The sequence below is a fragment of the Orbicella franksi genome, chromosome 12 (genome assembly GCF_964199315.1).
Source record: "Orbicella franksi chromosome 12, jaOrbFran1.1, whole genome shotgun sequence".
Classification (NCBI taxonomy): domain Eukaryota; kingdom Metazoa; phylum Cnidaria; class Anthozoa; order Scleractinia; family Merulinidae; genus Orbicella; species Orbicella franksi.
In genome coordinates, this window is record NC_138156.1 from 25147000 (window position 1) to 25160557 (window position 13558).

General features: G+C 37.0%; 1 protein-coding gene across 2 annotated transcripts in view; it reads left to right on the forward strand.

Moving 5' to 3' along the window:
- LOC145464286 (eukaryotic translation initiation factor 3 subunit C-like) overlaps window positions 1-13554 on the forward strand; it is a 29568-nt gene extending 16014 nt beyond the window's left edge. For both annotated transcript variants that reach the window (XM_081448130.1, XM_081448131.1), the window contains 11 exons: window positions 733-858; window positions 1644-1709; window positions 2481-2568; window positions 2872-2955; window positions 3570-3667; window positions 4724-4773; window positions 4911-4976; window positions 6945-7032; window positions 7846-7938; window positions 8212-8290; window positions 8578-13554. In XM_081448130.1, coding sequence (XP_081304256.1) covers window positions 733-858; window positions 1644-1709; window positions 2481-2568; window positions 2872-2955; window positions 3570-3667; window positions 4724-4773; window positions 4911-4976; window positions 6945-7032; window positions 7846-7938; window positions 8212-8290; window positions 8578-8732 — 993 coding nt within the window. In that variant the 3' untranslated portion in view covers window positions 8733-13554. The remainder of the gene's footprint in view (window positions 1-732; window positions 859-1643; window positions 1710-2480; window positions 2569-2871; window positions 2956-3569; window positions 3668-4723; window positions 4774-4910; window positions 4977-6944; window positions 7033-7845; window positions 7939-8211; window positions 8291-8577) is intronic.
- The last annotated feature ends 4 nt before the right edge of the window (window positions 13555-13558 follow it).

Consider the following 13558-nt stretch of genomic DNA (forward strand, 5'->3'; position numbering starts at 1 on the left):
GAAACCATTGACAATTTGCCAAAAAATTGTCATAAATTAATCAAAAGGCATAATTAAGTGACACTGGTACAGTGTATATTTTAATTTGCAGCTTACTTGAACTAGAAACTTATATCTCATTGCATCCATATGTTTTCCACAAGCTTAGTATTTGTGGTTACTGAGCTGAGTTTTACACATGTGGTAGATAAAGCAGTAGAAGAAGTGATATCAGACTAGTCTTGTGTTAAGACTATCTGGTGTTCACACTGCCGCATGTTTCATGAGAGTTGGCCACGGTCAATATTTTTGTCTTTAGCCTTAGTAAATGAAACATACAATGTAGAATTTCTTGCCCAGTATTGTAATAAAAGCAACTCATACAGTCATTTATTTGGTTGCTTTTCTCTTTCATTGTTGTTCTTAGGATTTTTTTGCAGTAAATATATTTTATTCTCTTTCTCTCATTTTCTGTATTTGTTTTGTTCATTATTAATTACCATACTCTTAAAGATACCTGCATTTATTAGCTAATTTAGCATTTAAAATTTTAGGAAAATTTAGGAGCTCTTCTCTTTTGTCAGAAGTTTGAAATGTTATATGAATTCCATATATTTTTAATTTGTTAATTTATTAATACATTTCTTAATGCCGTTGCTGAGAATTTGATACATGTAGTTCATCAATACAAAATCAACTATTTGACGACTGTCTTCATTCTCTGATGATCTGTGTTGTTTTTGCGCCATTCAGATTCTCTACAACAGGATCATGGTACAACTTGGCCTGTGTGCCTTCAGGCATGGCATGATCAAGGATGCCCACAATGCACTGCATGATGTCCAGTCAAGTGGAAGAGCTAAAGAGCTTCTTGCGCAGGTCTGTGTGATATAATGCCTGTTTAGTAAATGGCCACAACAATTGGTGAACAAACAGATACCAGTAATATTATGAGTTATTATATGGCTACATGTAGCTCTATGAGTGGACAAGATGAACCAAATTCTGTGCTTTGATTGGTTACCCAAGTGGGCAAGATGGGGCTATCTTGCCCAACGGGGACTACCTGCCGTGTCCTGCAAGAAAATTTCCCTGAAAGCCATACAATAAATCCTTTATTGCCTAAGCTTGTTCGATCAAGCTGGCTGGATATTGGCCTTGTTCTGTTTTTGCAAGTTTATGACCCTCACTCTGTCTCAGGCCATAAAGACACGAAATAAGAACTTGGCCAATATCCAGCCATCTTGACTTCACGCTCAGTCAATAACCCGTATTTGTTATCCAACTGCAGCGAATGCCATCCAAGTAACAGTACAAATATTCAGTGATTTTGTACAGTTATTTGTACAGTAGAAAACCTGTTTGCCATACAGGTCAGCGAACGCACGCAAAACTGTTACACTCTCCCCCTTTCATTGATGAATTTATTGACTACAGCAGTTGGATGACAAATCTGTTATTAGATGTTTTGGTGTGTAGTATCGCTTTATATTTTTATTCGATGTTTGTATTTTGACGAGCCCATAGGGCTCGTCAAAATACAGCACAACTCATAAGAATATACAGCAATGCTACACACCAAAACATCTCATAAGATATCTATTTCTAACAGAGCACAACATCATTCTAAAAATTGCAGTACATTTTTTGAAATTGCTTTTTAGGGTTTAATGCAGCAGAGACAGTATGAGAGAACCCCAGAACAAGAAAAGATTGAGAAGAGAAGACAGGTATTGTAACCAGAATAATTTCTGTTAGCAGATGGATGGACCTCCTGGAATAGAAGTTGGTGAAGGGGTTTGTTGGGGGGGGGGGGGGGGAGGCATGGATAAAATGAAACGGTGATCACATTCATGGAGATGTAAAAAAAAGCTGCTTACATTTTTATTGTAGTTCAGCAAATGCTCTGTGAGGTAAATGTTTATGATTGGTCAAGCTAAGTGGTCTTGTTCCTCTACAATGGTCATACAGTGTATGTTCTGCGGGCAAGTCATGCTTGGATGCTATGCTGTCGCTGTTTTGTTACTTAGTGTTACTGTTTCCAGAAGTAATGTGTGTAAAAAGGTGAAGTCTGCATATGAACTAAGTAGCCCATCAGACCATAGCTTATTCTCCAGTTTCTGTAGCATAAAGAGACTAGGAGTGTTCTGGAGGAGTGTTCTGCTCCCCCCTGGATAGGATATTAGTCCATCAAAGGAATACCCCGCAACATTAAATTTTTCGGTACGCATTTATACACCTGGGTGGAGAGAGGAACTCTGAGAGTGAAGTGTCTTACCCAAGAACACAACACAATTTCTCCTGCCAGAGCTTGAACCCAGACCACTCAATCCGAGAACAAGCGCACTAACCATGAGGCCACTGTGCCTTCCTATTATGTGTAGTGATGTGAAACCAGTTTTGTCTCTGGTACTTATCCTCTTTTTAAAGGACGTAGTTACTTGAATGATTTGATAGTGTCCCTTTTGATCCCCGTCATTGTTGTTTTATCTGAATTCCAGGTTCCATTCCACATGCATATAAACCTTGAGCTGTTGGAGTGTGTCTATCTTACTTCAGCAATGTTAATGGAAATCCCTTGGATGGCCGGTATGTGTTCAAAACAAAACATTCCAATTATTGTTATGTGCAAGTCCAACAATTTAGGGGCAAGCAGGTGGAACACCCCCCAGAGAATAAAAATGTAGACATACTAATATTCTATTTCCTGCATTGTGGGATAGATTTACTAGACAAACAAAGTGACTGTGGCCCTATCAGCCCTCTTACTAAATCTGGCTTTATCAGGAAGATCTTTTCTGTTTTTTGTGTAAAGGTTATATTATATCAACTCTACACTGCATGAGAAAGGACTTGCAAGTCTAGCATAACTTTTCTGCTTTTTTCTTTCAGCCCATGCATATGACTACAGACCACGTATTTTTAGCAAGAGTTTCCACTATCAGTTACGACAAAGTGAAAAGCAAACTTTAGTAGGTTAGTACATGAAGCTGTTTTTCCTTGACTTGTAAATATGCAGGCCATTTTCTTAAAGGGACAAGGTTTTGTCACTACAGGAAACAGTTGGGATAAATGTTTTCCCTTGACGTTACTCTATGACAAGTGTAATAAATAAATTGAAGTCTTGTTGTTTTATTTTGGAGACCATGTCATGCTTATGTTTGTTGAAAATTGATTCTCAGACTCATTTTAATGAATTTTAAAGTAGAAATAATTCATCAAGTTTAAACAAAGGAAATCATGACGGTGGTGGTGTTTGGATATCTGATCTTAATTAGCATAGATTTTCATGATTTCATTTTTTTGTTTTCTCCTTAGTTTTAGTTTCAATTGAGAATATATATCAAACACTTAAGACAGTATTTGACCAAATTTTTAAACACCCTGAACTTTGTCAAGAATACTCCAATACGTGTCGTATTTTCCACTCTCTTCTCAGTGTTGGGAAATGTGTTCAAACATGGTCTTTTGTGTTTGATATGTTATGAAAAAGATACTTTGTTCTTGTTGGTAAGTTGTTGGATGTTTGGCAGTCTATTTTCATGGTATTTAACAGGCCACTGACTTATATCCTTATGGATTAATCCCAGGTCCTCCAGAGAGTATGCGTGAACATGTAGTAGCTGCATCCAAAGCCATGAAGAAGGGAGACTGGAAACAATGCAAGGACTACATATTAGTGGTCAAGGTAATATGAAACTTTTGGAACTATGTCCACTTAAAACCAACCTTCTCCTAAAAAAACTAATTATTGGTTGGGAAAGAATGCAGGATTATCTCGAATATGACAGATGTTTTTTTCTAACTATTAAAACATTAACTGAAGGGGTGCATGGAATAAAGCCCCTAACTGACTTTTGGAAAATTTTGAGACAACCAGGATTGAAATACCTACCAGCAATTTTCACAGTTTACTCTGGCCTTGCCTAAAAAGAACTAGTAATAAATTATTATTATTGTTGTTTGTTGGTTGTTTGGCTGCCTGGATTGCTTGGTGAATGTTAGATTATCTTTCTTTCTAATAATAATAACAACAACAACAATAATAGTAATAATAATAATAATATCTATAACAAAATTCTTGATCATGATTGGTTCTCCACCCACCTATTTGTCACGTAACTGGCACACAACCACCTGGGTGTCCAATTACAGGTATGCAATTTGAACTTTTTGTAATTGGATACCTGTAATCAGATACCACGGGATTCGCACATCAATTACGCATGCTTCAATGGCTTCCTTTGCAATGCTTCCTAAAGTTTTCAAAACTTATGAAAAGCGCTACAGATGTGTTCGCTCAAAAGAATTAATCAAGAGACATTTTTAATTCCGAAATTTGTTATAGATACAATTACATGTAATTGGTAATTGGACTTTGTACCATACAATTTGGAAGAAATCGTGCTCGTAATTTCAAATCAGCCTTGCGCTTCATGCTTGTCCGATTTTGACATTACTTGGGTGAGTTTTCCCTGAATTGTACTCCACTTGGTCCAATTACTGTTAATAATAATAATAATACTAATAATAATAATAATAATAATGATAATGATAATAATCGAATATTTACCCAGGATAACCCTTCAGTACAAAGTACCGTTATCAACGGGGTCCCGCTGACTAAGAATTAAAAAACTAATAAATAAGAATTATTGAGATGATAATTACAGTATATATAAAATAAGATACATATTAAGGCAAAAATATACCAAGTTAAAAACCGTTCTCTGTGGCATGATAGGTATGGAAATTGTTTCGCCAAACAGAGCAAGTACAAGAAATGTTGACAAGGTAATGTGTGTTTTTAGCTTCTGCCTTTAGGTCTCAATATAAAAAATTGGATGTATGATCAAGTGCATAGTAGATACTGTATGAAAGTGACATCAATCATCAATAATGTGAAATTGGCTTTTCTTTTTTTCTCACAGGAAAATTCAAGAGGAAAGCCTGAGAACATATTTGTTCACATATAACAGCGTGTATGACTCATTGAGGTACTTAAACATTCAGAGGAACGGGGAAATGTAGCAATGCATATAATGTTTACAATATACACTACCTCATTTGGAAAAACTTGTGCATCATATTCTTGATGAAAATCTCTTTTAATTGTTATGCCTGACTTTCACTTGGTAATGTCAAAATCAAAATTAGCATTCCTTCTTGAAAACATCCTGTTTGCTTTATTTCGCTCTGAATATCACTCATAAAGGTGTATTTCTTTGGATCATCCTTTATTTTATTTTTTACTCTCTGCTAGCTAGCCCTGGATTTTGCCCTCTTTCCTCAACCATGCACAGCACTTGTACTCAAGATCACATCACACCATTTCATGCTACTTCTACCGATATTTAGGGACAGACCATTATATTTTTGTTGAGTTGGGGTTGGGCGATTTTGGGGGGCATGACATTTTTTTCTCACCTTTAAGCTGTGCATGATTTTTTTAGTCGGGCAATAGTTTGTGCAAGAATTGTTTTAATGTCTAAATCCAAATAAAAATAATAGAAATAATTTCCTTAATTTTTTTTTCCCCATGGCTCCCCTTACAAGATTTTTCTGCAGCAGTTTTTGCTGTGCAGGAATTTTTTATTGGAAATTGCCCAACCAACCCCTTCCCCCTCCAGAAAATGATGGGCCATCCTTTAGGAGTTTAGAATAATGTTTCCCACAAGGTGAGTATGTTTTGTTACTGAGCCCAGTGTTACAGGCGTGGTAGATAAACCTTTAGTTATCCACCTTGTGTGGACATTACTGCATATTTTGTCAGATTTGACCAGAGTGTTACGAGTATCGTTGTAGAGCAGGGTTGTTTCCAGACAGAACTCAGCATCGCTGGTAACAGCAACAAAGTAATTTTTTTCCGTAAGGTAACTTCGCGAATTTACAGCACTAAGCTTCTTCAAATTTGAATCAATCCCTCTTACAGCAGAAACTCTCGCTCTAACATACATGAGGCTTAAAGTTCCAGAAACTTCTATTACAAGCTAAATTAAGTAGTTTGACACAGTTTCTAATCTGAGTAATTACATAAGGATCAGAATGTTCTAGAATGTTCTCATACAAATTGGTCATGGCTGAATGACTTCCGGCTCTAGATTGTTCTAAAACTAGACTTAGGCAATTTTTCGTAACACAGAGGAAGACAAACTTGATCATGGTCATAGTAAAGAAACCTACAGAATACATAGGTTAAGCAGCAGTATCTTTTGAGGAAATCAGTCAGAATTAGCAATCTTTATCATAATAAAGGGGATATACCAGGTGACTGGATTGAAAGATGGTTTGACAAGTTCAAATTCCTGCTGTGGTTTGATGTAAGACAGCATCAGTTCTTTCTTGAGAACTTTTTATCTGCAGGAAAATAATTGTCATGAAATCTTTTCAAGTCGGGAGCAATGCTGTTTGATGTTACATCATAACAGGAAAATAAAAAGCCCATTTCTATGAGGAAAATAAGCCATGGCTTACACAAGCTGCAGCTTACATAAGTCATGCACTTACCGTATGAACAGTACCAGTTCGCATCTTCCATAAGCCGCGGCTTGTGTAAGACAAGGGTTTTGAGCTCTTCATGGCTTATATAAGATGGGAAACACTATAAAAATGGTATCACCCCTTGTTTGGGGCTTAATTAAGATGCAACCTCACACTGAGCAAGCCCAATTTTTTCCCACTTGCATGACAGCTGGCATAATTCTGCGATTGCTATGAAAACCAGCACAAAAGCAAGGCACTAGTCATGAATAAGCCAGAAATCATTTATAGGAGCACTTCACATCTTATATAATATGCGCTAGTATAAATGGTCCAGTTCACGTCTTATGTAAGCTGCAGCTTGTGGAAGCCGTGGTTTATTTTTCTGGTATAAATGGCCAGTTATCCAACCATCTTTATCCGTTCTATTTGTGATTGGTGTGCCAGTGTCAGCTCAAGTATGTATTTGTTGTCTTTACTTGTAGTTTGTATACGTTGGCTGAAATGTTTGATTTGCCTCCGTCTGTGGTGCACAGCACTATCAGCAAAATGATCATCAACGAAGAGCTGCAGGTTTGTGATATTGTTTCTTTTTCAATTATTATTATTATTATTATTATTATTATTATTATTATTACTATTATTATTATCATATGGCTTGTTCTTGTATCTGATATAACAGGCACTCTGATTGGCTAATCGTAGGACATTATTTTCCTGTAATGCCCACGAGAATTACCTTGACCTTACCGTATAGACCTCGCTATTGCTTGGTCAATACTGCAAGGTCTCAGTCTGAGATTTTCCCATAAAGATCTCACTCTCAGATAATAAGTAGTTATTATTATTATTTTCACAGTCAAACAGTTTAAGTAATTTGTATCTAAAAATTAATCTTGACATCTGCGTAGAGAAAGCCACACATGTAAGGCTCACCACTTGGGATTAGGGTCTGAACCCCATGTCCTCTAATCTTGCTTAGAGCCCTGTGCGATAACCATTTAAGGTTTTGCAGTCCACCACTTAACTGCAAATTTTACCAAGATGTCAGAGAATTGTAATAAAGAACAATTTCCCTCTGTGTCTAACTTTAAAATAAGATTATTGTGCTTCAAAGCTGGAGTTTAAATGGAATTCACCAAAGAAAATCAAAACAGGTTTCTGGAGAATTATTATACAACCATGGTATCAGTGGAATTCTGACATTTAACATACACCAACAGTCTTCACAAGCCCTGAGTTTTGGCTAGCAATGTCACTGATCATATGCTGGTAAGGGCAGGCTCATATCATAACTATTAAAAATTAGTTGTTTTAATTAAGTTTGTTGAGTGGTCATTAAGAATTCAAATTTCAACTCTAAGCAAGGTTGTGTTCTCACTCCAGGCCTCTTGGGATGAGCCAACTCAGACAGTTGTAATGCACCGAGGAGCCGAGCCTTCTCTCCTTCAGAGCTTGGCGCTGCAATTAGCTGATAAGGTAAAATCTTAAATACTGTAGCCTGATAGCCAGGTGTTTCATTAAGGTTTGGACACCAGCAAATTGACCAGCTGTGAAGACTATTTTGACCTGCTGGTTTGATCACCTAGTGGAAAGTTTTTCTTATAAAGAATTTCAGATCAAATAGTTTTGCCCACCTGTGAAAACCAGTTGCCCTCCTGTTGAAAACATTAATGAAACCCCTGCTATTAGCTTTTCAACCTACAGCTTATCAAACAACTTTAATACAGAGTGTTTACGACTTGTTTTCAGGTCAGCACTTTGGTAGAAAACAATGAGCGTATTTATGACACAAGACATGGAGGATTTGTTCAGTTCAAGGACAGACAAGGTATGAACTGCTTAGAGTACTTCTTTTCTTCTTGGTAAAACTTTTACAGGTGTCTCTCACACTAAGTCTACATATAGTGCTTAATGTTTGATTATTTTGCCTGTGAACAGTTTGCTAGTGTGACAAAAGGCCTGAGAAACGCAAGACCCCTTTCTGGGCCAGTGTTATTTCCAGTTAAATGGAGACTGTTAGTGCAAAAGGCATAACCCGTATTACTCAATGAGTATTTTAGGAAGCCTTTTTAATTTTTTAATTGCTTGACTTACCCACTCTCTACTAATTTCCAGGTCAAGGCCGCTATCGTCGACAAAATCAGCAACATTATGATCGACAAGACAGGCCAGAAAAACAGGACAGGCAAGATCGGTACAACTGGCAGGAGAGATATGGGCGCCAGTATGACCGGCCTTACCAACAGCCACAGACACAATCATCTTATTAATCTAAAGACAATATGCATAATTTAATCAAGGAACATAGCAACACTTGTTATGGCCTGTCTGTGATTCAAGCTGATACTGTCCTTGTTTGCAAATGTGATGAATTTGAGTACACATTAACTAAAATGAACAATGGAATTCCAATTTCTTGATCCAGTTAGGCAGGCAAAAATTATTTTCAAACTTTAAAGCTTGAAAAACTGTAAGTGGCAATGCAGTACATTAAATAATATGAACCTAAGGTTTTGTTTTATCGCTACTAAGTGAACAGTTTTTTTGTACAACACCCTTTTTGTTACAGATACAGATCTTTGTTTGTCAAAACAAGGTATTATTTCAAGATGTCATGCCAAATTTATCAGCAGAACAGAACCTGGCCTGCGAAGCAAGCATTGCCATGCGAGAAGCTTTTTCCATATTCTGGCTGTGCACAAATTGGAGTAGGAGCAAAAATCTTTGAAGAAGCAGGGGTTGGTCTTCTCCATCAATATTTTCACTCCCACTCCAATTTGTGTGTGGCCAGAATGTAGACAAAGGCCTTCGTATGGGAGCGCTTGCTGTGCAGGCTATCTTGGACAAAACACCATAGTCTCACAGCTGCATCTCTTTAAACAGCAAGTATATATGGGTCCTGATGAACTAGTGCTGGGGTAACCCCATTTAGGACTATCATCGCATCTAAGATTTGGGGTAGAACTACTCCTACTTGCTTCATGCTACAGAAATTAAAATAGCACCAGCCATGTGGACCACTAGGCTTGAACGTGGATTACACCTTTCTTAAGATTTGAGTGTGTAAGTGTATTAAATCAATTAATAAAAGGCTTTTTGTTTCAAGTAATTTAATCAACAGATTTAATAAACGTAGGATTTGAGAAATTGGGACTCCACTAAAGTAGAGTATACTGTTTTATTGTTTGGCATTTACTTTTGAAATCTTCAAATGTGTAAACATATTGTAAGTGAATAAAGCTGATCAATGCCAGTGATAAACTGTAGCTGATGAAGTTATTTTATTCTCCCAATATCTCTGTTATGTTAGACACTGACTATGATATTTCCTTTATTTCCTCTCCACAGCACTCTTTAAATATTTAGTGTCAGAGTTGCTGTGTATTTTGAGGCTGGTTTTCACTACTGACGGAGTCAGTCATAGTTGGAGTCCTAAGAGCGCTAATGACCAAGTGAAAATTGAAAATCAGAGTCATAAGCAGAGTCATAAGCTCGACGGAATTAGAGTCTTAAGAATCATTTTTTAGTGCAGAGTGCACTATTGGGATGGTTTGGGGGTTGACGTTGCTAAAGCACTATTGTAATAAGGCACTATGGAAATAAGGTGTAAACTTTAACGTTAGTACAATTAATTAATTTCAATTAATTTGGCTTGCAGCAAGGGGGGGTAGGATGGTGTAGGTACTTGTGAGCACTACGTAAAATGGGTGGCATATGTACCTACATTACTTTTTGGATCACTTTAAAAGGCTATACCGGTATATTTGTTTCAGAAAGCCCCTTGCTCTCCTTGTGGTACTTTTCTCTTTAGAACAAAACCAATATTTGTTCTGAACGCATGCGCAGATTAATAAGCGTTAGTGTCAGCTACATATTAGATGGAAGGTACATTTCATACAAGATCACACACTACCATTGTGTGCTTCTCCTTGTGGTAGAACCCTAATACGTCATACGCATGCGTTCTAGCATCGTTAGCGCGATACAAGAATGCTACTGTGACTGCATGTCTTTTGGAATTACGCTTAACTTGGTTCAAGAAATATCATCTGTTGTTTCCAAACTACACTAGTGCGTTTATTTCATCCTTTAATTGTCTTTATCAAAGAGACCAAAAAGTTCATACCCTCAGCTGAACCTCTCCCGAGTAAGTGGCATTAAAACCTGTCAAACTGTACAAAAACCCAGAAAACTGCTCAAATATTGCTGCAGACTCTGTGGCACCTACTGAAAGCATAAATTTTATCAGTCTCTGAGGACACTCGTTCACCGACATCGGTCAAGTAGTGCTGTTTACTTCCAAAACCTCTGGTGGAAACGCTTCTCAATTGTATTAATCGATATCAGTGTGTATTTTAAATTTAAGTGGTTTTATTGTTAACGCCAAAGGTGCCAACAGAACGTGCTGTTCCGTGACAATTTAATAATTAGATTAGTTCTTGTTAATTGGTCAAGAAAATTTGCGTGTTAAATAAAGCAAATCGTTCCTCTTCCATTTCTTCATCTGACATTCAACTTTCTTCCATATATCTCCAGCTGTGAAAAGAATCCAAGCACATCTTCCCTGTGTTTTCGAGAAAACAAGAGTATCAGGTTACATACCTTTGCAAGGAAAACGAACGTATCAAGTTACAAACGTTTGCATGAAGAGTAAAATTGTCACGTTCGCTACTTACATGTATTATTTAATTTGAAATGGGCAAAAATCAATGTAAAACACTACAGTAAAATTCGAAAACTGTCTTAACAAACAGTAATTAACTGTAAGTTATCCTTGGACTGTGAATAAAAATACTCACATCAAACATACACACTGCTAAGATTATGTCTCATCAAAATCCCTAGCTGACTAACAAGGTCAATACAAACCAGGAGTGAATGGTAAGGGTTATACAGGAACTGTGTTATGAATACTGCGCCAGAGCTATACATTACACTCTGCACTATCTGAGATTGTCTCACTAGTTCAGCACTCTTTAAATATTTAGTGTTAGAGTTGCTGTGTAGTTTAAGGCTGGTTTTCACTACTGACAGAGTCGGAGTCGTAGCTGGAGCCCTAAGAGTGCTAATGACCAAGTGAAAATTGAAAATCAGTCATAAGCAGAGTCATAAGCTCAACGGATTAGAGTCTTAAGAATCGAGTTTCCATTTTTTCAGATTATGTTTATGACTCGGTCGTTTATGATCTAGTTAAAAGTAGATTGTCGGAGTTGGAAGCAGAAGAGGAAGAACCAACCAACTATAAGGCGTCGAATCAAAAATTGTAATTGGTTTATTCTACCGCTTCTGCTTCTGACTCCGACAATCTAGTTTTCACTGGATCATAAGCGACAAAGTCATAAGCGGAATGGGAGTTCTGCTTCCGACTCTGTCGGTTTGATTTTCACTAGATCATATTGCTCTACACTTCGACTTCATCAACTTCATCGCTACTGAAACCTAGCAGTTAGGGGCAGCACTTATTTGAGAGTGGTGCTCTTCAAAAAACCTCATGACAATTTTGTAAATGGAAACAGACAAAGTTAACAGTTAAATGTAGTCATTTCGAGCTGAAAATCATGGTAATCCATGGCTCAAGGGCCAGTTTCTCAAAAGCCTCAGAAATTTTTCGGGCCCACACAGCCATTTTTAGTTAACCAGTATTTTAAGACAAAGAGGTGTATATGCCTGAAACTTCTTATATGAAGGGAACCTCTGTTCATAATAAGAATTTGTGCATAAATCAGCTCTTAAGTCATAAGGTTGGAGATTTTGCTGTGGCTTTTCGGGTGCAAAAACGTTTTGGGACCTTGGAGAAACGGGCCCCTGTTGTTTGAAAGCTGCATAGCACTATCTGCCAGATAAATCACTATCCAATGGATAAGTGATAACAAAACAAACCACGCTATCCGCTGGATAGTGATTCATCTGGAACATCATTGTCCATCTTTCAAACAACCCAGGCCACTGGACAGTAAATACTCCTAGAACAATTCAGTCTGACGAAGCTTCATTAATGAACACGATATTGTTGTGAATGAAAGAGATCCTTATTCAAGGGCGGTGCTCTTTATTATTTTTGCCTTTGTATGCGGCTCTCAATTGGGGGAAACAACCAGTTGGGGAGGGGGGTAGTGCTCAGTTGAGTAAATACAGTAACCCAGGAGGGAACAAGGGTATTCTGGTGATTTTCATTCTGGTGTGATCTCAATATATCACATTGGCCAACATGAGAGCAAAAAGAAAGAAAACTGACTGGAGGCTAGCTTGATAAAAATTATCACCCTTGTATGCAATTTCACACTGATTTTCACTCAAATTTGCTGTATAATTTTTTTGTTCGTTCTTAATACAAAATCAACACATTTTTCCATAGTCTGCACTCTTATTTATAGCCCATAGAGATAATGCCATGAAATGTTCAAAGCTTAACAGTGAAACAGCTCAACTGTGGCTTGTGGTTCCACTTCAGTTTTGAACATTTAACAACAACTATAAAAGTGTAGACTATAGAAAAGCGTGGTCTGTTTGTTAAGTGACCACAACACAGAACTTTCTTATCAACATTTAATTAAAACAAGAAAAATCAGGAGCTTGGCTCCACTTAATTACATATATAGTTGGTGACTTAAGCTAAATCTCATCAAGTAATTGTGAGATACTAAAAGTTCATCTTGGTACTAAAAGTTCGTCACTATTCTACAATAACTATTACACAGTTGAGATATATATCTAGCAATACAAAGATGTGATAATTTAAAATACTATGAATGTCTCAAATTCAGTTGATTCCTCATATCAGGCACATTTATCTGGTTAATAGAAAGAGATTGGCTTGTTATTATCAACTCAGTTTTGCACTATCTTAATAAAGGGCTGCACCATTAGAAACAAAGGGAGGACAGGTGTGAGGAAAAGTGAGCTCCAAAATTTGTAATTTTCCTTGCAAGCAAACTGGATCATATTTAGATCTAAATATATCTCACTTTTATAAAGATTCTACAGAGCTTGTACACCAAAAAACACATTCCCGTACAGAGCTAAGGATAGGAAAAAATTCATGAATTCATTGAACTATCCCTTCCCTTGATTTTTAATGGTCCAGCCATTTCGTGTA